This window comes from Tasmannia lanceolata, unplaced genomic scaffold (assembly GCF_043159265.1).
Source record: "Tasmannia lanceolata isolate RefF3 unplaced genomic scaffold, GAP_Taslan_0.1 ptg000007l, whole genome shotgun sequence".
Lineage (NCBI taxonomy): Eukaryota > Viridiplantae > Streptophyta > Magnoliopsida > Canellales > Winteraceae > Tasmannia > Tasmannia lanceolata.
In genome coordinates, this window is record NW_027518684.1 from 8,810,909 (window position 1) to 8,835,376 (window position 24,468).

Sequence of the window (24,468 nt, forward strand, 5' to 3'; positions counted from 1 at the left end):
TGCCCTTTCATCCCTTTTTTACAAGGGTGCCCTTCAATTTAGAACTCGGTGATTTACAACCAATGGGGACGCCCTTTCATCCTTCTTTGCAAGGGTGCCCTTCAATTTAGAACTCGTCTTAGAAAAATAACATTGTTTCTTGAATGTTTGTATAAAGAAAGATTAAGTTACAAAACCATGTTTAATTCTTCCAAGTGGGTAAAATTGCAATGATGGCTACATTATTGGGAAGCTCTGTTCTTTGTCAGGAAAATAGTAACTCACAATTTTTATAGCGTTACATATAGGGAAATTATACCAGCACTACCATGTTTGATATTTCCATTAAAGCATCTTGTCTTTTAAGGAGCTGTGAAAGGTTACAACAGTTCCCAAAAATCTCTTACAAGCCAATTAAAAAGGAAAATACAAGCTAGGACCGTGTAACTATTAAAACATGGTTGTGCTGATATCATTTCCCTTAATATATGGTCATTGATTTTAATTGAGCAAGAAGCAGACCCCAACTTTGCACAAGAGCCGAAAAAGAAGACCACGTTAGAATTGTTACTGCTTGTCTTCTCTTCGTCCAATCAGCTTCAATGACTTCTTATGCAAACAGAGTTCACCGATCAGGAAAGGGAACGGAGAAACTGCCGGGGCTTGCTGAGTCTACACCGAGTACTAGCCATGGTTTAAAATTTCGTTCAAAATATGAATTTCAGGACCTGAAATTTCAGATTTTGGTTGGGACCGAAACTAAAATTTTGCAAAATCCGAAATTTCGAGAAATTGTAATTTTTAAAAATAAATTTATTAATTTTTGCAAAATTTTGGTAATTTTGGCTGAAATTTGGTAAATAAAAAAATATTGATTTTTTTGTTGTACCAGATTTCATCCGAAATTTCGGTTTCAGCCAAGGCTGAAATTGAAACCGAAACCGAAATTTAAAACCCTGGTACTATCCAAGGTTTTACCAAGGTTTTAAATTTCGGTGAAGACCAAAACCGAAACGTTCCGAAACAGAAATTGGCGAAACATACCAAATTCGGAAATTTCGTCAATTTCGGCGAAATTTGATTCCTTTCTCAAATTTCAGCGGAAATTAACGAAATTTCAGCCGAATTTCCGTAATTTCTGCCGGAATTTCGGCCCCAAAAGTTGACATTTCGTCTTTACCAAATTTAGGCTGAAATTTCGGTTTTCGCTAGGTCCGAAATAAACCCGGAAACCGAAATTTAAAACCTTGGTATTATCCAGGCCTAGAACTAGACTAGCCAGTGACCCAGCTAGTATATGAGCCAAACCTAGCTAGATCTCTACTGGCAATAGCTATTCCCAAGACTCATACATGGATACTTTGAGGGTAGTGCGGTACAACTTGATACAGGAGAGGCCTAAGTGCAATTACAGTAGAATTGCAGAGAAGCCCCCTAAATCCAGCAAGCCCCGAGGACAAGTTCCTTTCACGCTCATACATGATTCTTCAATTACAGTTGTTCCAGTTGATTACCCGACATTAACGCCACATCGGACTATTTCCTCTCCCAAACATGCATGGTGCAAGTTACTAAGTTAGGCATCTCCTGATATCATTTTCCAACTTAATATTAATAAATTTTCATTCCCCTATCTTTATTCTATAGCTTCTACATTAATTTTGTTTTCATTTGTACTGAAATTTTCTCAATTCTATCTCATGGAAAACTGATCTCATAAATTTGAGATTAGTCATGTTAACAAAAATCGCATTGGAAAAAGTTCTATGAAATATACAAGCTAGATGTTTCTATTCATCTTCTTTGGCTTGGAAGGAAGAGATAAAATTAAAGATAATGGCAGTACACTGGTTATGAGAGATCAGATTTTCCAAAGAAAATGTCATTCAAATGTAAGCCATGTGCTCCCAAGAACAAATCTATTTGGTTCACATGGGCATGCGGGGCGCTTTGGAAGACCAATTTCCACCTCTCCTTCTGTGCTCTTTCAATGGAAATTGGATAAGAAGGCCAAGCCAATAGAGGGAAAAAAAAAGGTTGATCATCCTATTCAATGCACCAAAACAAAAACTTGGCTATTGGTGAGCCATATCATCTCTAAGAGTTCATTATTCAGTCAAGGAAACTGTGCCCTACTCCCCTATTCAAGGCACCAAGACAAAAACTTGGCTATTGGTGAACCATATCATCTCTGAGAGTTCATTATACGGTAAAAGGAAACTGTGCCTTACTGCCTCTCCTCGAGTCCCACTCCCACTTACAATTACTGCACAATTACGAGAAAGACAACACTCACTTGTACGTGGTAGCAAAGTTGCATGTGGAATGGGGCCATAAGAAATAAATGGTTTGGACTATTGAAAAAGTAGCCAAGACTATTTTTACAATTTTACCTACAATTATTTTGTTTTGAAGAAATACGGCCATGAACCACCTATAGGGAAGGCTAGTATTTCCCTTTATGTATCTCTAGGGTGTGCAGATTGAGAAAGGGTCGCTTGAGAATCCTGGGATGAATGTCCAGGAAATGAGCTCATATTGCTATTTGAAATTTGAAAGCTTCTTCAATCATCAATGCATGTCTAGAGATTAAGTTACTAAATGTTGAAATCAGTGTTTCAAAATAGGAACACGGGTCAAAACGGGGCCAAAGCATATCCTAGTCAACTCAGCATGGCACAATCGAGTACTCAGTTGATGCGGCCAATTACTCTATTGACTCGGGCTAAGTACCTGGTTGATAGGGTCATAAGTCGGGAGAATCAAAATGATAAGACAAAACGCGAACTCAAACAAGAACGTGACGTACAACAGAGTCGACTCGGGCTGAGTCGACAATGACGTGAGAGAATTTTAACTATAGTTAGAAACTGCAAACTTCCTTCAATTGCTACTTAGAAAAATGAGACGGATAGGTATTCACAATGTTTGTATGGCAGGAACAAAACCTATGTATAGGTCCTGTACACCGTTACCCAGCTGAAGCACTAAAGTGGGGTATTTTTAATATAAAATTGCATAATTTTCGTATTTGGCTAAAAGTCTGGACTGGGATTGGGGTTGGGATATTGTATAAGGTCTTAGTTACCGTGTACTGTACTTTGTAATCTTCACATCTAGTAGAAAAGCTTATAGATTTTCCTTATCCGTTGACATGGTTACAGAACCTGACAAACTATGTAAATTTCTTGTGTTCTCGATTGAAGTTTAAACAATAACATGAGCCTTAGATCATTGAGAGAGTGAATCATACTTAAAATTGTGCCCAATGAAGAACTTTAAAGAAAATAAATGCATGTGCACTCATAACTTATTAACAACTACTATAAACTTTTAAGAAAATACATGTGCACTTAAAACATATGACAACTACTATCATGACGAGGGCGTACAAAGTAATGTGCTCTGTCAAGTTCTTAAATTAGAATCCTTAAAAAAACCAACCTGAAAGGTAGACAAAGAACTTGTGCTTGCTAGGAGTTCCTCCAGTACTTTGATTTCCAAGAAGGGTTGCTCATGAGAAGAAAAAAAATAAAAATATAAAATATAAAACCCATAAAAAAAATGAGATGTCATTGAATACCTTGCAACTAGTGGTTTATACTATGAGAACGGATGAGAATTGGGAAATCATGGGTGCCAAATTGAGAGACATGTGGTCAACATAAAATTAATGAAAGTGGGCCCCAGTTGATTTATTATGTAGTAACAGGTCAAAAAAAGTGGGCCCACTTCCCGCTAGTGTCCTACCGGGGTGTGCAACCACGGCCACTAGATAGTGGGGTTACTGTCTCTTTTGGAGAAGACACTAAGGAGTAATGTCTATATCTATCAGACTAATTTGAAGTTTTTTACTCTCATTTATTTCCTTCTCTATCTATACATGCTCATTTTTTCAAACCGGAATTTACGTAGCTCGGAACCAGGGCTGGCACCTTAAATTTTATTGAAAAGAAAAAATAGTCTCAAGAGGAGGACATGGAACCTTGACTCAAACCCATCAAGATACAAGAAGAGGAAAAAAAACCCTTTACAAAGACACATGTAATATTTATTTAATGCGAATATTAGGAATACATAATTGGTTGCATCTAACGGCTCCTATGGAGTTTGGAGGGATTGTAGCCCAATCCCAATACACTACATTAGTGTTGGTATCACAAGCATGATTAGCCAAGCTGTCCGAATTAATAGATGCTCATTTGGCTATATAAACACTATATAAGAAAATTGAGTACACACCAATTGTCTTCTCTAAAACTATATCAATTGAAGAAATAATTTAGACACCTGATGTCAGCTGCTCGAGTCGATTCCTTTTTAGAAATAATTTAGACACCTAATAACAACTCTTTTAGACAATGTTTCAAAACTCCCTGCATCAATTGTCAACTGCTCGAGTCGACTCCTTTTTACCTTGTCGAGTTCTTGTCCAAGTCCCCATTTTGGCCTACCACCTTGATCAAAAACTCATTTGACTACAACTGTGTCAACCGAATACTCAGTTGTATCGCATTTTTGCCCATGTCTGCATTGTAAAAGACTGTTTAGACTCCCTTAGAATGCTCGTGTAGGCTTGTTTTGATATGGTTGGAAGTTTACTACATCGATGCCACATAACATCGATGCCACGCACAAAACTACCAAGTCCCACAACTCTGTTGCACAAGACACAGACCCACTCCCCTAACCAATCCTCATGACCGAAGGTCCCCAAATGACAGCTAATGCCAAGTAGAGTGGATGCAAGGGCTCATCGCGCCCTGGTTTGCCAAATCCTTTGACTCGGACTAGTGCTCACGTTACGCAATTATTACATCCATGCTTCCACAATACATACCGCAATCAAAGCCTGCAACATGTTAGCCACAACATTAACCCACATGCGCAATGTTGATAGGAACCAAACCGAACCAAAACTATCTTTGGCCCCCGTCCTCAGCCAAGAAAGCCAAAGCATGCCTTCAAATAACCTGAGACTGCACCCAAAGCTCTCTCAAGGGTTCTCGGACTTCCATCATCGTGTCTCCCACAAGGTCGGGTCCTCCAAATTGGCTCCTCAGCCACCACCAAAGTTGGGCCCAAGGGGTTGAGGCATCCACCAACCTTAGCCAAGGGTGCCCACCAAAGATGCTGTGGAATCTTACTTTTGAAGAGGCAATGAGACGAGACATTTTCACCCCTACCATTAAGAAAAAGACATTTACACTCATGTTTTTCTTAGCATTTTCCCCAACCCATTTAAACACCTCCCATTCCACCTGGGTCCTGACCTCCAACGCGCGAGCATCTAGTCAACTAGCCTACACAAAGCGCCTGTCCTTGAATCTAGCTTAGTTCTCCAATGCCCCACAGCACGCCTATGCGCCTATCACAGGAATGCAACCAGTTTTTCATGATACAAGTTAGAACTGGTGTGTCAATGGGCCAATCCAATCAGGCTTTAGCCAAAAAATGAATAGTCCAAATATAGGTATGACCTGATTAAAAGGTAAATTTTGGATCAAATTAGCTCGTGGGTTCAATCTGTTGAGAAACTTAGTCACAAGCGACCGTGGTTTATAACTTCTACCCATTGTACGCTAAGTAAAATGAAATTCTGTAAATCAAATGTTAATTCAGAGTTTACATCTAATACAGCCTGTAGAAGCGGATGTTAGGGCGTAATTCTCTTGAGATTTGGCTTATGCGCTTCCCAAATTCTCAAATAAACAGAATAAAAGTTATTCAAAAAACAAATCAAGGTTTTAAGAATTCAAAAGCACAGCCAAAATAAATGCATTTTATAGTCCTATCTCATCTTCAAAAGTAAAATATTTTACTAAGGCAGGAAAGTAATAATAGAAAAACAACTGCAGTGAGATTTTAAATATAAAATAGTAGAGAGAGAGAGAGAGAGAGAGAGAGAGAGGGAGCATCAAACCAATGAACCATGAAAGTGGCATGTCTTGAATTTAAAATCTACATATTACTAAGATACCTTTCAGAAACTCAGCTCGGTTTAAAAGAAAATGGCATTATTACATCCATGTTTCCACTAGCTTAGAAGAAGAAAACAAACTAAGATAACTCATACACATGATATTAACCAATTTAGCAAACTTAATAAGTTAGGTCCTACATTCGAAGGAAATACTCCTCTCCAACCCGAGTATATAACTTTATGTCTAATAAAAACCATGTCGTTATCCCTATTTTGTTTAATTGGCCATCAAGAAAATTTTGCAATTTCTATAACCATTACGAATCATGGAAAGGTCATGCAACTTTCAGTAGGGAAGAGGAGGAATTTATCTAACTTATCAAAATATTGTTAGCTATATTTTCCATTAGTGTATCTTTTTCTTAATTCTGAGAATATTAAATTAAACCCATCCCCAATTCTAAAATTTACCAGACAATTTCCTTTCGAGTTATAATCTTCTGGAAACAAGGAATAACAACAGGCTTGATGTTGCTTAAAATGAGAGGTAAGATCACAATAGCTAACAGGCATAATATGTGACAAATTCAAGTATAGAAAATCATATATTTCTCCTGTCATGACAAACATTTTCATGTCATGGTCTCCTAATTTCTCCAGCTCCTACTCTGTCCGTTCTTACAAAATTAGGGAAGAAACTATACAATGAAGTACTCTTCGTTCACTCCTCATCCACAGTTCCATCCATGTCTTGGGGTTTCTCTCTAATCTCATGTCCTATGAAATCACATCAAAGATTTAGACAAGAAAAAAATATTCTACCCAATTCTCAATCATGATTTTTTTTTTCTGTTTCCTCCCTTGACAGCACATCAATTATAGAACCACCGGCCTCTTCTTCTTCTATCCACTTCTTCTGATCTAGGGCATGCAACCATTCGTTTCATTCAATCACCAACCAATAAAGGAATATCATCATGGTAAGTTACGCGACACATCGCACGCACATGAAAATAAAACAACTAGATTTTCTCTCCTTTCTATTGATCTCACTAAACTACCTTAAAAGAGATTACTTGGATGATCCAACTCGAAAACCCCATCAACAGTTTGAACTGCATGAAGCTGAAACCTGTAGTAATTATTGAAGACTGATCTATCACCAGGGGTAGCCAGCCTTCTTCATTGCGCCATACCTTATTAACCCATGTTGGTTTGCCATGTAGATCCCAACAAGTACGAAATGTAGCTTTCGTAAGTCCACAATGAGTAAAGTTAACTCACGACAGCCTCCCCTTGAATCACAACCCCCAAAACCGCCACTAGGGCTTCTATCTATCTCTTCTACCACAACCATAACCTTCAGCTAAAACAACTTGCTCTGATACCATATTAAAAATCGGATATATAAGAAGTCCAAGCAGAGGAAGGATAAGAAGAAGAAGAGGAGAAAGAGAGATTGAGAGGAAAAGAAATTCGTGTGGGTTGAAGACACCTCACAAAAAAACATGTAATTCTATAGATTATTGACCTCTAACTAAGTACAAGTATGTCATTAATAAGTTCACTAATGATGGGCCCCATGCTATATAGCATAAACAACAATTCAACAATTAAATGATGGGTCCTGTCGTGTATAGAAGTACTTTATAACACAATGCAAATTTGGTTTTGGCAGCCATATTAGTTGGTACATCAATGATCCTAAAATTACATAGACCAGCTCCATGTGAGTAAATCAAACATAATAAATTCTCCTCAAACAATGGGCTTTTTTTAAAAAAAAATTCTGATGCATCCAACCCAGCACTGCCAAGTTGACTAACTGACTCTATAATTCTCCGAGGGTCAATCCAAATCAGGTGATTATTGAGCCAAATCACTAGGTTTTAATATATGCCTAGCTAGTTTTCTTATGTGGATTGCGTAAAGATTATGAAGTGCATGAACAACGCATCATAGAAGCAATTAATAGGAGAAGAGAGCTGGATGAACCTGCAGAAACACCGAAAATCACTCATAACACTATATTTCACTATGAACATCTTCGTAAAGAATATTTTTCCAGCAGTAACAAATCAAAATGTTAATAGAAAGATAGATCTAAAAAGAAAAAAGTAATAATCAAATAAATTGATAAGGAGTAAATAAATGTACCATTTAGAGCAAACAAATTGAATTCGGCCAAGCTAGAGCCTATAGTTGAGGTCTTCAAAGCTCCTTAACAATGCATAAATCTCTCTTGATTGTGGGTGTGACATATCTGCCATACAGAAGGTATGCACAATATGCCCAACCTCGACCCAACTAAACCCTGTTTTCTTCTTCAATCCACCATCTCTTATTGAAGTCCTCAGCTTCCCTACATCACCCCATCGACCAGTTTCTGCATAGACATTGGCCATCGCAACATGATACCCCGCACTTTGGCTAATATCCTTACACCTAAAAATGTTTTGTGCTGCAATCTCCGCAAGCTTCCAATGACGATGAGTCCTACAAGCACCTAGAAATGCTCCCCACACATCTTTCGTAGCCTCTAAAGGCATACTTATAATAAACTCATAGGCTTCTTCTAACTGTCCAGCTCGACCAAACATGTCAACCATACAAGCATAATGCTCACGACATGGCACAATTCCATAATCGCGAATCATAGAATCGAAACACGAACACCCCTCATTTACCATCCCTGCATGACTACAAGAAGAGAGGATGGAAGTGAAAGTAATATTATTTGGTCTAACGCCCAAATCTCCCATCTGATGAAATAGTTCCAATGCCTCCATACAATGCCCATGGATCCCATAACCAACAATCATTACATTCCATAACCCGGCATCTTTCACCTTAACTCGATCAAACAAGTATCGAGCTGATGCCAACTTCCCACACTTGGCATACATGTCTATAAGAGAGCTAACCACAAAAAGATCCAACTCATATCCCATTCTAATTATATAAGCATGGGACTCTAAACCTGATTTCAAAATTGCGAAGTGCGCGAATGCAGGTATAATTGTACACATGCTAACTTTGTCGGGCTGTACACCATCAGCCTGCATTTGTTTGAATTCACGCAACGCATCATATATAAGCCCACCACGAACAAACCCGGATATCAGAGCATTCCAAGTGACTATATTAGCCTTCAATCCTGCCTCTTTCATGCCAGAAAACATGTTGAAAGCCTCATTATAATTCCCAATTTGCAAATAACCATAAAGCATTACAGTCCAAGTAAAAACATCTCGTCGAGGCATTCTATCAAACAGAATTCGAGCATTGTGTATACGCTCACACTTTGAATAAAAATCCATAAGAGCGGTGGCCAAATGGAGATCCAATTCAAGCCCAGTTACTAAAATATGAACATGGACTAGTTTTCCACATTGGGTATCTCCCAAACCAATGCAGGCTCTCACAATTAAACTAAAAGTTACATGATCGGGTATTATTCTTTCCACTAAAAGCATTCGAGAATAAAATCTCAATGCTAATTCGTAACATTCACTCTCAATGTAAGCCTTGAGCATATAACTATAGGTATATACGGTTTGTTTAGGCAAATTTTCAAACAGTTTGTGGGCATCTCCGAGCCCTAAAAAACGAGCATAACCATTAATGAGTCTACTAGCTAGAACGGATTTTGATAAGAACCCATTTGTAATAACGAGAGCATGGGTTCGTTTAAGCTCTGAAACGGAGGTTATGTTTTCGAGAGCGTGGAGAATGCACTCATAGAAAGAAGAATTGGAAGGGTTTTGGATGAAAGTGGAGTAAGTTGAAGCTGGGTTTCTCAGAGTTTGTGTGGATCTCATCCAACATCTTAAGAGAATCACAAAAGTTTCCTTGTTCATAACAGAGGCCTGAGAGTAGGAGAAGGTAAAGTGAGAAAACCCGTCTTGTGAGAGGGATAAAGGCAAGTCATAAAAACAGAAGTTTAAATCTTCTCCCAACCGTTGTTAAGTCTCCCTGTGGGCCATAGTAAGCAACAAAAACATTTCTGATGGAAAAAAAATTTCTTCCCACAATTTAGAGGGAAATAAATATGAGGGATTTGCTAGGGTCCACCGCAGAAAACACTTCGCGCTAGGGTCCATCTCAGAAGGCATTTTGCGGAACGTGTGTTGCATTAGAGAGCAGCCACATATGCTCACTTTCCAACAGATTTTGTCATTATTCATGATGTGGCCTAAAGATTCCTAAGGACCCAAAAAAAACTCATGCTTCATAATTCAATCCCTATTGGCAGAGATTAGAAGGTTAATCCAATATCAGCAGCCAACACAAATGGTCCTCAATCAGTTTTCGGTGGCAATTTCCAAAGGTTGGGCCTAAAATTTGTTTTACCCCCATTTATGTTTGAATGTTACTTTCAACATAAAATGGGCGAAAGAAACAAAGCCTTAAGACAAATTAAAATTTGTTAAATTTTTTACGTTTTTGAATTGAATGTTCCAGGAATTGGATTTAGATGTATGAATGTCTCAATTTGTAAGGAATATCTCTGTTTTAAGCCCTCCTAATTGCCATCCTCTCTACAACACCGTCTACACTCATTTTTGAAATTAAGAAAGATCTTGTGGAATTATTTGATTAGTTGGAGTTGTGACAATATCCTGCCAACGGTCATTTCCCTCAAGAATAGGGATGACGATAGTTACTCTCAATGGATTAGAAATTGAAATTCAAAAGGGGAAATTAAAAGTTATGATAGTTTTACTCCCAAGAAGCCACGGGTAGTTATGGACGGTTGCCATACAAATCTATACAAGGAGGTGACTATGTCCAAGGAACTTGTCTCAGAACCAACACAAAAAATGTCATAATTTACTATACATTTATTTTTACTTTCCCGCAGTCTTTTACTTTTCTTAGTGGTAATTTTATCCAAGAACATGAAGTCCAGAAGGAATGGATTCATCCACGTTGGTGAGCATTTCCTCTTAATTTCTCTTCTGTCTTTGCATTGGTGCGTGTTTGTGTTTTTCTGTTGTGATTTGACGAATGTCTCTCTACTTTGACATTGTTGTTTGCATTCCTGCAAGCTTATGCATTTAGGCTTGTATTTTGGCAATTAATTTAAGGAAAAATTATTAAAAAAATGCAAAGTTTTGTCTAAATTGTAAATAAATGGTTTTGATTTGAAAATTATAAAAAATGTGTTGTCGGGTGAGAGAAGATGACTTTTAGGACAAATATACCCTCCTACCTCTTTTTTCCCTCCACTATTTCACCTATCCCTATACACTATTACCTTCTCACCTACCACCTTCTTCATCAAGGCATTTCTAACGTGAAAAACTCCATGAGAGGGTTTTGAAGGTTGCCATTTACCTACCACCTTATTCTTCCTCAAGGCTTCATGAAAGGTTTTTGAAGCTTGCCATTGCCATTATAGTTTTGGAAAAAAACTCCATTGCCAACGTTTCCAAGCTCCATTGCCAATGTTTCCAAGCTCTATTACCATTATAGTGTTGGAAAAAAAACTCCATTTGCAACGTGATAAAGGTCCATTGCCATTGTACTTTTAGAAAAAAGCCCATTGCCAACGTGATATAACTCCATTGCCATTGTAGTTTGGAAAAAAAATCTCCATTGCTTATTTGGGTGATAAACATAGCTTCGGTTAGGTTTAACATCTTCTCTTCATGTTTTCATGTTTTTTGTGCTTTGGTTTTTTCACCATATTTATGAGACTCTTTGTTTGGTTGCAATGTTTATCTTGACCTCTCTCTATGTATACAATCATGTTTGGTTACATGTTAGAATCTAGTGGTTCCGGGGTATAAAATGTGGTTCCGAAGTGGTTTCGAAGTGGTTCTAGGGTAGAAAATGTGGTTCCCTAGTGGTTCCGGGGTATAAAATGTGGTTCCCTAATGGTTCCGGGGTATAAAATGTTGTTCCCTAGTGATTCCGGAGTAGAAAATGTGGTTCCGTAGTAGTTCCGACGTATAAAATGTGGTTCCCTAGTGGTTCCGAGGTATAAAATGTGGTTCCGTAGTGGTTCCAGGGTAGAAAATTTGGTTCCCTAGTGGTTCCGGGGTATAAAATGTGGTTCCCTAGTGATTCCGGGGTAGAAATTGCGGGGTTCCGGGGTATAAAATGTGGTTCCCTAGTTGTTCCGAGGTATAAAATGTGGTTCACTAGTGGTTGTTGTGTATAAAATGTGGTTCCCTAGGTGGTTCCGGGGTATAAAATGTGGTTCCATAATGGTTCCGGGGTATAAAATGTCGTTCCATAATGGTTCCGAAGTAGAAAATGTGGTTCTGTAGTAGTTCCGACGTATAAAATGTGGTTCCCTAGTGGTTCCGGGGTATAAAATGTGGTTCCCTAGTGGTTCCAAGGTATAAAATGTGGTTCCGTAGTGGTTACAGGGTAGAAAATCTGGTTCCCTAGTGGTTCCGGGGTATAAAATGTGGTTTCCTAGTGGTTCCGGGGTAGAAATTGTGGTTCCCTTGTGGTTCCAGGGTATAAAATGTGGTTCCCTAGTGGTTCCGGGGTATAAAATGTGGTTCCCTAGTGGTTCCGGGGTAGAAAATCCGTAGTGGTTGCGGGTTATAGAATGTGGTTTCCTAGTGGTTTCAGAGTAGAAAATGTGGTTCCTTAGTGGTTCCGAGGTATAAAATGTGGTTCCGGGGTATAATATGTGGTTCCCTAGTGGTTTCGGGGTATTAAATGTGGTTCCCTAGTGGTTCTGAGGTATAAAATGTGGTTCTGTAGTGGTTCCGAGGTAGAAAATGTGGTTCCCTAGTGGTTCTGAGGCATAAAATGTGGTTCGGTAGTGGTTCCAGGGTAGAAAATATGGTTCCCTAGTGGTTCCGGGGTATAAAATGTGGTTCACTAGTGGTTATGAGGTATAAAGTGTGGTTCCCTAGTGGTTCCGGAGTATAAAATGTGGTTCCCTAGTGGTTCCGAGGTATTAAATGTGGTTCCGTAGTGGTTCCGGAGTAGAAAATGTGGTTCCCTAGTGGTTCTGGAGTAGAAAATGTGGTTCCCTAGTGGTTCCGAGGTATAAAATGTGGTTCCAGGGTATAAAATGTGGTTCCCTAATGGTTCCAGGGTAGAAAATGTGGTTCCCTAGTGGTTGCGGGGTATAAAATGTGGTTCCCTAATGGTTCTGATGTATAAAATGTGGTTCCCTAGTGCTTCTGAGGTATAAAATGTAGTTCCCTAGTGGTTCCCCAGTATAGAATGTGGTTCACTAGTAGTTCTGAGGTAGAAAATGTGGTTAGTGGTTCTAAGATATTAAATGTGGTTCCGTAATGGTTCCGGGGTATAAAATGTGGTTCCGAAGTATAAAATGTGGTTCCGTAGTGGTTCCGAAGTATAAAATGTGGTTCCGTAGTGGTTCCAGCATATAAAATGTGGTTCCCTAGTGGTTTCGAGGTATAAAATGTGGCTCCCTAGTGGTTCCGGGGTATAAAATGTGGTTCCCTAGTGGTTCCGAGGTATAAAATGTGGTTCCCTAGTAGTTCTGAGGTATAAAATGTGGTTCCCTAGTGGTTCCGGGGTAGAAAATGTGGTTCCACGCCGGGCCCGTACGGGCCAGGTCGACCTGCGGGTCACCCGGATTTTTGCCGTATTTTTTAAGATGTTTTTGGGAAATGTTATCCGCACTACCGTATTTTGATGAGGACACTCCTCACTTTATTAAAAGTACGGTATGGCCCGCACCATAGGATGATCTAAACCGTCCATTAGATGGGCCACAGCCTAAATAGGTTGTGCCCCAAAAAGCATTTCCGTAGGTTGATCCTAACCCTTTGATCAGAATGTTAGAGGGTTGGTCCTAACCCTCTATAGATTTGAGGGTTAGGATCAACCTATGGAAATGATTTTTGGGACACAACCTATTTAGGTTGTGGCCCATCTAATGGACGCTTTGGATCATCCTATGGGGGGGGGGGCATACCGTACTTTTAATTAAGTGAGGAGTGCCCTCATCGAAATACAGTAGTGTGGATAACATTTCCCTTTTTTTGTTTAGGAATTTGCTAGCGACCTTCGCTGAGGCAACTTCTCGGCTTGTGGCCCATCTTTTGATGCAAAGATTGGGAGTGCAAAGGTGGTTAGCAAAAACATAATTGCAAAAAATAGTAATCATTACGGATTTGTAGCTGAAGTCTAAGTTTTAAATGAAAAATTACGAAAAAATGGAAGCAAAGTAGTAAAATTACGAAAAAAATACCAAAATGATGCACTAACATATGACAATTACCGAACTACAAAGTCCGACTGTCTTCCGTCGGAAGTCCGAACAAACCTTCGGACTTCCGAATGGAACCAGTATTTTGGTTACGTATACTGGCTTCCATTCGGAAGTCCGAAGTTTTGTTCGGACTTCTGACGGAAGCCAGTAAAATATGGATAATTCCAAAGATTTTTATTTTCAATTGAGTACTAATTCCAAGGATAATAGGGATATACATTGTGATCTTAGTGTCATGCAGACAACCATAAATTGAAGCTTGGTTTTGATGTTTTGGAATCCAAAAAATGCAAAGAAAATTGATTTATCTTGAAAATTGGAAAAACAACAAAATTCAGTTTTAGGCTTAAAATTCATTTTCTTTGCATTTTGTAACACGGTTTTGATAAGTTTAATCATGAATACCAAACATGTTGTAAATGGCAACCTTCAAAACCCTTCCATGGAGTTTTCCAAGTTAGAAAAGTCTTGAGGAAGAAGAAGGTGGTAGGTGAGAATGTAATAAGTGCATAGGGATAGATGCAAAAATGTAGAGAGAAAAAAGAGGTAGGAGGGGTATATTTGTCCTAAAAGTCATCTTCTCTCAGGTGACAACACATTTTTTTATAAATTTCAAGCCACTACCCTTTATTCACAATTTAGACAAAACTTTACATTTTTTTAATAATTTTTCCTTAATTTAAAAGCCCTTTGTTCCTAAAGGCATTAAGAGCCCTGAAGGGACTTTTCCCTATTATTCTCAGTCGCCTAAAATCCAATCCCAAGAGATGAAGGATTGATTACCACCTCGAATTGATTTTTCAAGAAAAATATGGGTCCCAAATAAAGTTACATCTTATTGAAATCCTGTGTGCCGTGTGCAGTGAGACCTTGCATTTGCCCGAAAGACACGGGTGCAAATGTTCCCTACAATGCTAACTTTACAGTTCACTACAACTGGTGAGTAAACAAAAGTTGGAAAACTTTTGGTCGTTGCAGATGAAATAAATGAACTCTGGCAAATGTTAAGTGAGTTTAACATGTTTGCGAGGACACCGGTCTTCTCTACCTTAACAATGTCATGGCATGCTCAATTATCTCTTAACCTAGCAATGATAGGTTCTTTAACCTTATTGTATTTCAAATTCTCACCATATGCCATGCCCCCTTATCTAACTACTTTCATTTTTCCCACATCTCTTACCATTTTTAAGGTAAGATGAACTAAGCATTAAACAAGAAAAGCGATGGGTGCCGATGTTTAGGTTTTGGTCAGTACCGACAAATAGAACAAGCAAAAGAAGAAAACAAGAGACAACATGGACCACCGTAATGTGGGAAGTTTTTTTTTTTTTTTTTTGGTAACGAAGGGTGTGCCCACCCCCTTCGTGGGTAGGACTATTTCCCTACGGATGCGCGCAATCACCCCCGGAAACCACGCGCATCGGGTAAGCAAGATGGACCACCCTGATGTGGGTAGTTCACCAATGGAGATTAGGTTTTTGTCAGCACGGACAAATATAACAAGCAAAAGAAGAAAAAAAAAGACAAGATGGACCACCCTGATGTGGGTAGTTCATGGACCACCTTATGTGGGTAGTTCACCAATGAAGGTTAGGTGGATCTACTTAAATTCGTGATTAAACCGACAGTTGCATGATCAATGTGTGGACCATCACCTAACCATGAGGGACTGGAAGGAAAGACTAAACTCAATCTCATGATCAAGAAATCCCTCACGCACCGAACAGTTCTTTTTTATTTTAGATAAAAGGGGGTAAAAAGATTAAGGCCTACAAAAATTAACACTTTAGCTTCTCCAAGCAAAACTATTAACAATGTCTTCTAGATCAAAAGACTAGTTCATAGTTCACACCGGTCTTCTAGGTCTACTGACCTCTTGTCATTTAGGAAAGTGCGGAGAACTTTCCCTTTATTCCATTAAATATTTCCAACAACCTTCACAAGTAGGTGTTAGAATTAGTGGGTTGTCAATAACACTCGAAACAAGAATCATGCTGGTAGAAAAACAACACTTCAGGAATAATAAAACACAGTAAAGAAGACCTATTCAAAAAAGACAGTAGAGAAGAAGTAGTAGACTCGAGCGTATAGAGTACAAACAAAACAATAAGTCAATAAGACAGCTAAAACCCATCCCCAAAACCACTTCCTACTACAGGAATTCCCAAAACCCAATTCAGAGAACATCCTCTACTACACAAATAGATCTTGAACAAGCCTAAAATTTGGATAAAATTTGAAATAAATTTGTGGTGTATAAGGAAGTTACATATTACAAAGCATGAAATTGAGATAAGATATTACATGAGTTTAAATTTCAAAATCAAATTTCAAAATGTAGCTAAATTCAAATCCCTCAAAAAATAGCTAAACTCGAATCTCATTAGATATTGGGATATGTAGTGTTTAAAATTTGTATGGATTCAAACTTCAAATTATCCAATCTCAGAATTTGTTAGTCTTGGGGGCCGTTTGGATAAAACCTCCATGTTTTAGATTATAAAATCCAGGTTTTAGCTTGTAAAATCATCCTAGATTATAAAATCCTTGTATCCAAACACGGTCTGTTAGATTCTTTGGACTCTTTTAATGGATGTGCTTCAATAGATTTAAGCACAAACACATGCATCCAACAAAGGAAACAACCTCCCTAATTCAGCCCAAAGGAATACCAAAATCTATTTCTAACAGCCAAAACAGTCTTCGAGAACGAAAGAATTACATACAGATCAAAATAAAAAGTTAAAAACCACATTAGCCAGGTACTCAAGAGAGAAAAAAAAGACCCAAAGGAACTCACAACAAATACTGGAAAAACCTTCATCTCTGTTCATATTACAAAAAAGGAATAAGAAAAGAGGATTCAGCAAAAACCAAAGCCATTTAAGAAACTCCGCAAAACAATGTTCACAGGGAAAAAGGATAGGGAAATGATATATTGGGCCCTTGTTTTTACATGAAACAGCCCCTTCTGGTGTAAAAGAGTAGTGATAAATACACTAGAGGGGGCTGTCCCAAGTAAAAAAACGAGGACGAATATATCACTGCCCAAAAGAAAATCGAAAAAAACCCTAAACACAGAATGAGAAATTCTGTCACTCATAAAAAAGAAATCCTACCCAAAAGAATAAACAGAGCCCATCTATTCTATATCATCATGATCAGGGGGTTGCAAAACAAAATCATTCATTAAAATTTTAAAAAGAAACAACTAGATAGAAAACACCATACAATTGATCATAATGAAAAATAATAAGGTAGAAAATCGGGTTAATAAAGAAAAACAACAAGAGTATTAGTATTCACAGAGATCTAACCATCAATCGATATCATTCACCTAAAAAGAAAGGAAAACAACTGTACAAAAAGGGCTAAAATGAAAAGAAACGAAAAAAAAACCCAAATACACTGTCATTGTCATTGTTCGATCTTGATCGGTGTCGTTAGCAGAAAAGAATTAAATCCCCTAATATCAACATCCCACTTGGATGAAGGAATTAGAGGCATAATCCCCGTAATATCAAATTCTCAAATCTCATTCTCCCACCTTGGATGAAGGAATCAGAGGCATTGAACGTGTCATCATGTTCTTAAACTCTTCAAAATCAATAAGCCCATCTCCATCAGAATCAACACCACTAATCATTCTCTTACATTCCGCCATAGAAATCTCATCTCCCAAACTCCTCAAAACCTTCTGTAATTCCCCAGGCGAAATCGATCCATTCCCATCAATATCATAAATCAAGAAAGCATGTTTCAAATCTTCCAAAATCGTTTTAGTATCAACACCCCTTGTGTTCAGCTCAATAAACTCATCCAAATCAATAAAACCATCTCCATCAAAATCAACCTCTTTAACCATCCTTTGCAATTCTTCTTCTGTAGCAGGTTGTCCTAAGCTTCCCATAATCGAACCCAACTCAGACCACGAGATTTTCCCATCTCCATTCGCATCGAATTTTCGAAAAACATCTTTAAGTTCTTCAATTTGGGTTTTTGAAGATACAGAGTGCTCCAAAATCGGCTCTCCATGGGGTGAAGTTGGTGCGGATTGGGAAGTTTTGAGGCTGGATTTAGACTTTTTCCTCTTTGTGAAGAAAGATCGAATACCCATCTCTTAATTTTTCCCAGAAAAGAAAAAAACAAGGAAAGAGAGGTTTGGTTTTCTGGGTGCTTGAAAAGGGAGAAGAAGAGAGATGGGCTTTGTTGGAAAGCGGTTTTAGAAGCCCTTTTTGAAAGGCGTGTGAATCTCGTTCTCCGTTTGGAATCCCTGTAAATTATATCCGAATTTATACCAAAAGGTTCTTGTTGGAGCTTAATTTGGGGATGATTATCTTTTTTTAGAGAGAGAGAGAGAAAAGAGATCTACCACGTGCGTTCCGGGAAAGCAAATTCCTGGGAAAACAAAAACCCTAAAAAAACACGAGTCTTTCTTATCTGTCAGTTACCCAAATTAGGAGACCATTGCCACAAAAAATACCCTCGTATACACCACAATCTTCTGTATATTAACTAGAGATTTAATATGGTGTTCTCGGCTTGTATAGTCCATTCTTTCTCAAAAAGTACTGTACGGCTCACTCCATAGGATGATCCAAACCGTCGGATCTATAGAAGTTTTCATGATGTGTGTAGTACCTCAATAGATCGGAGGGTAGGATCATCCTATGAAAATGATTTGAGGCCATAATCTATCGACACAGCCTAACAAATCACGGTTTGGATCATCCTATGGAGCAGGCCATACAGTACTTTTTGAAAAATATTGGACTTTCTGTGCATATACAAGGAATTTTCCGTGTAAATATTTAGGTACGGGGGGCATTTAAAGGGCTTGCTGTGTGTTTTTAATGATGAAAAACACCCTCGCTTTCTTGAGAGATATAATGGAATCAGTGGGGGGGTATTTTCGTCATCTTTGGCTGAGAACACGAGATACGGTTGTTACGGCAGCATGAAAACGCGGGATCTAAGAGATTTCTAATCCTGTTTCATTAAAAGCCGGAAACGTATTTTGGTAGGTTTAAAAGCAGGAAACTTCTTGGAAGGTTCGAAGCACGATATTATTGTTTGCCAGGAGAATAAAGTTAAAATATATTTATTACATAAGACAATAGAAAGAAGAGAAAGAAGGAGTGAAGTGGTCAAATGCATATGCTTGATTAAAGGCGTGAAAGAAAATGTACAGAGCGTGACTGAAAAGGGTCTGATTAAAGTAATAAAGAGGGGGTAGAAAAAAGTTGGAAAAAGCGTTCCAGCTTTTGGCATGGAAACGGTGGAAAAGTGGAGAAAAGAAAGACTATTCGATGCTTTGAGGGTGTAGTGCGATTATTTATGGGACAACAAGGACGAGTCGTATGGAATGATGGGCCCACTCTCTACGGTTGCTTCCTAGAGCAAAAGAAGATTTTATATGGTGGGCCCCACTATGTATCCCTTAATTTTTTTTAAAGAACTACGAGCTCTGTTCACTTGTGTTCCCGGGAAAGCAAATCCCTGGAAAACAGCCTCTTTTTTTCTTGACAAGACAGAATTCTGGGGTTCACTTGCTTTCCTGAGAAAGTAAGAAAAGCCTAGGTGGAAAATGTCAAATAATGACATGGAAATTACCAAAAGTGATGTGAAAATGTCTCTTTTCTCACAAGTGTGGGAAACCAAATTCCACTATTTTGGCCAGATTTGCTTTCCCGGAAAAACTAGTGAAAATGGTGGGCAAGCAATTTCTCAGGAAATCTTTTCCTGCACAGTTCCTACACACGTGAACAGGCGTGGGAAATCTTTTCCTACACAGTTCCTTGGATTTCTTTTCCTAATTCCACGTTAGAATCCTGGGAAACCTTTTCTTTTCCTTTCCCGTGAAAACAAGTGAACGGAGGCTACCACACTATAGGATGATCCAAACAGTCCTTGTGATGGGCCATAACGTAAATAGGTTGTGCCCAAAAAATCATTTGCATAGGATGATCCCAAGCTTCTGATCTGAAGGGGAACTTCATATTATGGAAACCTGTATAGATCGAAGGGCTAGGATCATCCTATGGAAATGATTTTTTGGGCACAACCTATTTACGTTGTGGCCCATCACATGGACGGTCTGGAGCATCCTATATTATGGTCTGTACATTACTTTTTGGAAGAAAAAAAAACAGGGACTATAAGGGCTTACACGCCATATAAAATCTAGGAAATAAGAATTGGGCAACTACAAGTTGGACCTTTCTGAATGGTGGGTATGGGATTTTGCATCGTTTGTTACTAGGGCTGCAACTTGGGTCGGGTTTTACCCATCGACCCAACCCGAAAATAACATGGGACGGGTTTAGAAATCATGGGTCTTGGGTTGGGTAGGGGTTTTAAAATGGAAAACCCGACTCAATCTTGGGTAGGGCCGGGTTTAAAGAAAGAAAACCCGACTCGAATCATATGGGTATAATGTGACTATCTTAAATATCTATTGAATAACATAGCAAATTATTTTCCAATACATTTATATAATTGTTGTAATTGAGGTGATCATTAGGGCTGCAACTTGGGTCGAGTTTTACCTGATCCGCATCGGCCCGACCCAAAAATAGCTTGGGTTGGGTTCATGTTTCTCGGGTTTCGGGTCGAGCCGGGTCTATGATCCAAAAGCCCGCATGAACCTCAGGTCCAGTCAGGTTTGAAGGGGCCCAATCCGACCCGAGTTACTTAAGTTATAGTATGTATTTTTTTCTAAAACTTTGTTACTTTAAAAGTGAAAACTTGAAAGTAAAACTCACACACGCACGCACGCAATCACATGGACTCTTTCCATCTTCTGTTTGTTTCCCCGCTCTAGGGTTTTGAAGTTTCAACTAAATCGTTAATGCACTAAATAGTTTGTTGTTTATGTCATATGAGTATAATCACTTTCATTTGGTAATGCATCAATTTATTCTCTCTAGACTAGTTATTAGTTAATGCACTCCAGAGCTTGTCATGCTTGAGTTTTTCTACTTCTATGAGTTGAGTTGCCTTGCCAAACAAGAGTTTTCCTTAAAAAATTGCGTCAACTGAAAAAAATCCGACCCGACCCAACTCGACCCGAGATTTATCATGAGTAGGGCCGGGTTTGGGAATCATGGGTTTTCTAGAAAAAAACCCAACCCGACCCGAGATATTTCTCGGGTAGGGTTGGGTTCTTCAAAACCTGACCGGCCCGACCCGAGTTGCAGCCCTAGTGATCATGTCTATTATGTGAAAATAGTGTCCTTTTTTAATTTATATACTTGATGACTTAAATTTAGAGAATTTTGGTGTGAAGATTTGTTTTTTTTTTCCTACGATCTTTAAAATTAGTCACTATCCTACGCTAAAAAAAAAAAAAACCCAGCCTATTTGTTACTATAGCTTTCTTCTAGGAGTCCATTGGGTTGCCATAGAAATTGTCTTTCCCTTGGAAATGATGTGGCCAATAAGAAAAAGAATGCACAAGTTTGGGGAAAAGAATGTATTTGCCATTTTTCAAGTAGAGAGAAAATAAAGTGGTCTCGGTGACGTAATCAAAAGATAAACTTTCAATCTCAAACTATAAAATTGAGCCCCCTTGTTCTCTTTTGAATTCACTTGTGCCGTCAAAAAAAACTCTAAAAAACACGAGTAGAAAATCTATTTTCTCAAACGATCAATCTAAATAATCCTAATAATCTTTTGAATCTCCCAAAAAACATCTTTCTAACTTTGCTCTGCTCCGATTAGATTGATCTTAGCTCAAAAATCACTTTATAAAAAAAATGTAACTCAAAATCTGATATGATTAGTACAGAAAATAAAAAACGGTAATCACACAAGCACTCAGAGATAATAAAGAGTATCTATTTGCTTCGACTCAATTGCCTACTTCCAGGGGCGAGTTAATGCCAACATGTGGGACCCAATATTGATTGTTAGCAATGGTCATCACTGCATTGTGGGACCCGTAAATGAAATATGTACAGCTACATTGACCCTATAAGAAAGTTACCAAAGGTGACACCTAGAGAACTCTGCCTTTAATATCTGCACTACCGATGTTGATAATGTGACTTACTCACCTCGACCCAACTTGGTCTGAGTTGCACCCCTACCAGGCTACCACCTTGAAGACAACATTTGGTGTGCTTAAAATGAAAAGCACTAGCGTATATTTCCATGGTCATAGGCTAGTTCCCCGCTCACCACTCTTGAAGACAGCCTAAAGAGGGACAACATTTTAGTTTCCCATCCCCATCTTGTAACACTAACAAAGGGTTCTTTTTCTAGGTCTTAATCCAAAAATATATACATAACTAGTTGCAGAGGAAAAAATATGTTTTAAAACTATTTGAAAATTAAAAAATGGAGCCACCATTTACACATTTTTTATGGGTGGGGCCTGCCATTTTAAACCTAATGATTTGAGGTCCAAACTAATGCACAGGATGGGCCCACCATTTTATACATATGTTTTGATAGAGTGGGGCCCACCATTTTACACCCCTGCTATGTTTTGATAGAGCAGCAGGAAGAGGATAAGTCATCAAAAAAAAATCTTTTGAATTCGATTGGCCTTGGGCTCAAAGCATGAAAAGTGGAAATAAAGATAGTTATCTGAAGAGAAATTTCAGGAATTTACCTTTTGGTTGTACGTTTAAAAGTTGGACGATTTATGGGATTATAGAGATAATTAAGGGATTCCTTCTTAATTAATGAAAGGAGAATATTTAGAAAATTGGATAATTTTTACTGATTTATATTGTTTCCATATTCGTTTGAGTTGGGAGTGCAATTGAAGTTTTAAAAAGAAGTTTAATAGTTTATTATGGAAAGAGAATATTTCTTCCTTATTTCTAGGATCAAATCTCAATGCCTTTTGGCCGGGCTTATCGCTGTTAGCAAAAAAATCTCAATCCGATAGGAAGGAGGTTTGTTAGCAAAAAAATAGGTACTTTTTCTAATTAGATAGGAGCAAACAAATAACATATAAATAGCGTGCGATAGAGAGGAGAGAAATAAGGAAGTTGCAGAATTCCTTTTCTATACAAAGAAGTGCAGTGTATATTACCCTTTCTCTTAAAAGGGGCTATAAGGGGTGCTGCTTGGGGGCACGTTATGCGACATTCTGCTTTACTTGTATATAATTAGATTAGATGTTCCCAGATTTTCTATTTCCAGGTCATTGGATGTGGGCTTCATGCAAGTGGAAATCTGGCTTTCTGTAGATTCCTATAACTTTATCTATTTGAGTTTCCACACAATCTCCACTTGCTAATGAGTAATGATGTTACACCCACGGCTTTCTTACCCGGTCTTAGTGATATGCATGCTGGCCATTTGCAATGGTTTTCAATTTGCCAATTTTTAATACTTTCAGATATGGTTTGTTCCTTCGAAAAGACACCAGCATGGTGAATTTGTTGTTTTGTTTTTTTTCTTTGGCTGGTAGGTGAGGTAAGCTTTCTTGAACTCACAAAAAACTTTAAAAATCATATTTTTTTAATAGCCTAAAAGGGGCCGTTTGGAGACGCTGATTTTAGAATCCTAGATTTCCTCATAATCCTGGATAGAAGATGAGAGAAGAAAGGAGACCGTCTTTTGTTTTCTGATTTCACATCCTTCTTTCCGTTGATCCAGAGAGTAGGAGATCGCCCCGTTTCCGGGTTTTAGAAATCTCAGCATGTGGGAGAGATTTCTAAAACATGGATTTCTTACTTAAAATCTAAGAATCAGTGCCCGGACAGCATGCAGCAAGTTGATCATGAACCATCTTGTACACTGTTTTCAAACTAAACTTGGATTCTAAAATCCGCGTATCCAAATAGCCCCTAATCATATTTTAAATACAGCAATTTTTATAAATTATATTTTAAACTAGTGTCAGGATTAGACTTAGTCATATTGAGTCCGATAAATTCTTTCACCTTCATCATGAAAATTTTCTATAGGATTCATTACCCGACCCCAACTGGTTTGGGACAAAAGCTTAGTTGAGTTGTATATTTTAAATACAACAAACTTCATAAACCATATCTGGATGGTGACTCCCTCAAAGTCATTAGATGGCTAGAAGGGAGACACCCTCACCCATGGATATTATCAGAGATGATAGAGATCTTGGATCATGTGGATGGCCATCCGGTTCAATTCCAGCATATCCGGATGTTGGTTAATGGAGAGGCAAATCATCGTGCATTTTCTTACCTCCTTGACTGTGGTTGTTCTCTCAAATTTTTGAGCTTCTTTGTATTCTCTTGCTTCTCATGACCTTTTTGGTAGTGGGCCCTTCTCTTCTTCTAAATAAAATCCTAACATTTCAAAAACAAAAACTTCATAGAACATATTTTAACTGCACCAAACTTTATAAATC

The 24,468-nt window shown here is 38.2% G+C and overlaps 2 protein-coding genes across 4 annotated transcripts; both read right to left on the minus strand.

Annotated features, from left to right (window-relative positions):
* Positions 1 to 1,748: 1,748 nt before the first annotated feature.
* LOC143881750 (putative pentatricopeptide repeat-containing protein At3g49142) lies at positions 1,749 to 9,927 on the minus strand. 3 transcript variants are annotated; one of them, XR_013252014.1, is made up of 2 exons: positions 3,424 to 3,590; positions 1,749 to 2,245 (listed from the first exon to the last, which is right to left on the minus strand). XR_013252014.1 is itself a non-coding variant. In XM_077385007.1 (2 exons), exon 1 carries the CDS (start codon positions 9,760 to 9,762, stop codon positions 8,092 to 8,094), a length of 1,671 nt encoding a protein of 556 aa, XP_077241122.1. In that variant the 5' UTR covers positions 9,763 to 9,926; the 3' UTR covers positions 1,749 to 2,245; positions 8,060 to 8,091. The 3 variants fall into 3 exon arrangements, 2 of the variants coding, with proteins under 2 accessions (XP_077241122.1, XP_077241123.1); XM_077385007.1 differs by lacking the exon at positions 3,424 to 3,590 and adding an exon at positions 8,060 to 9,926; XM_077385008.1 differs by lacking the exons at positions 1,749 to 2,245; positions 3,424 to 3,590 and adding exons at positions 6,566 to 7,897; positions 8,060 to 9,927.
* Positions 9,928 to 17,433: 7,506 nt separating this feature from the next.
* On the minus strand, positions 17,434 to 18,495 carry LOC143881751 (putative calcium-binding protein CML25). Its single transcript, XM_077385009.1, has one exon. The coding sequence runs from the start codon at positions 18,235 to 18,237 to the stop codon at positions 17,656 to 17,658; it is 582 nt and encodes a 193-aa protein (XP_077241124.1). The 5' UTR covers positions 18,238 to 18,495; the 3' UTR covers positions 17,434 to 17,655.
* Between the last annotated feature and the right edge of the window lie 5,973 nt (positions 18,496 to 24,468).

Coding starts and splice junctions, on each gene's coding strand:
- LOC143881750 (XM_077385007.1), bottom strand. CDS start 9,762: ATGAACAAGGAAACTTTTGTGATTCTCTTAAGATGTTGGATGAGATCC.
- LOC143881751 (XM_077385009.1), bottom strand. CDS start 18,237: ATGGGTATTCGATCTTTCTTCACAAAGAGGAAAAAGTCTAAATCCAGC.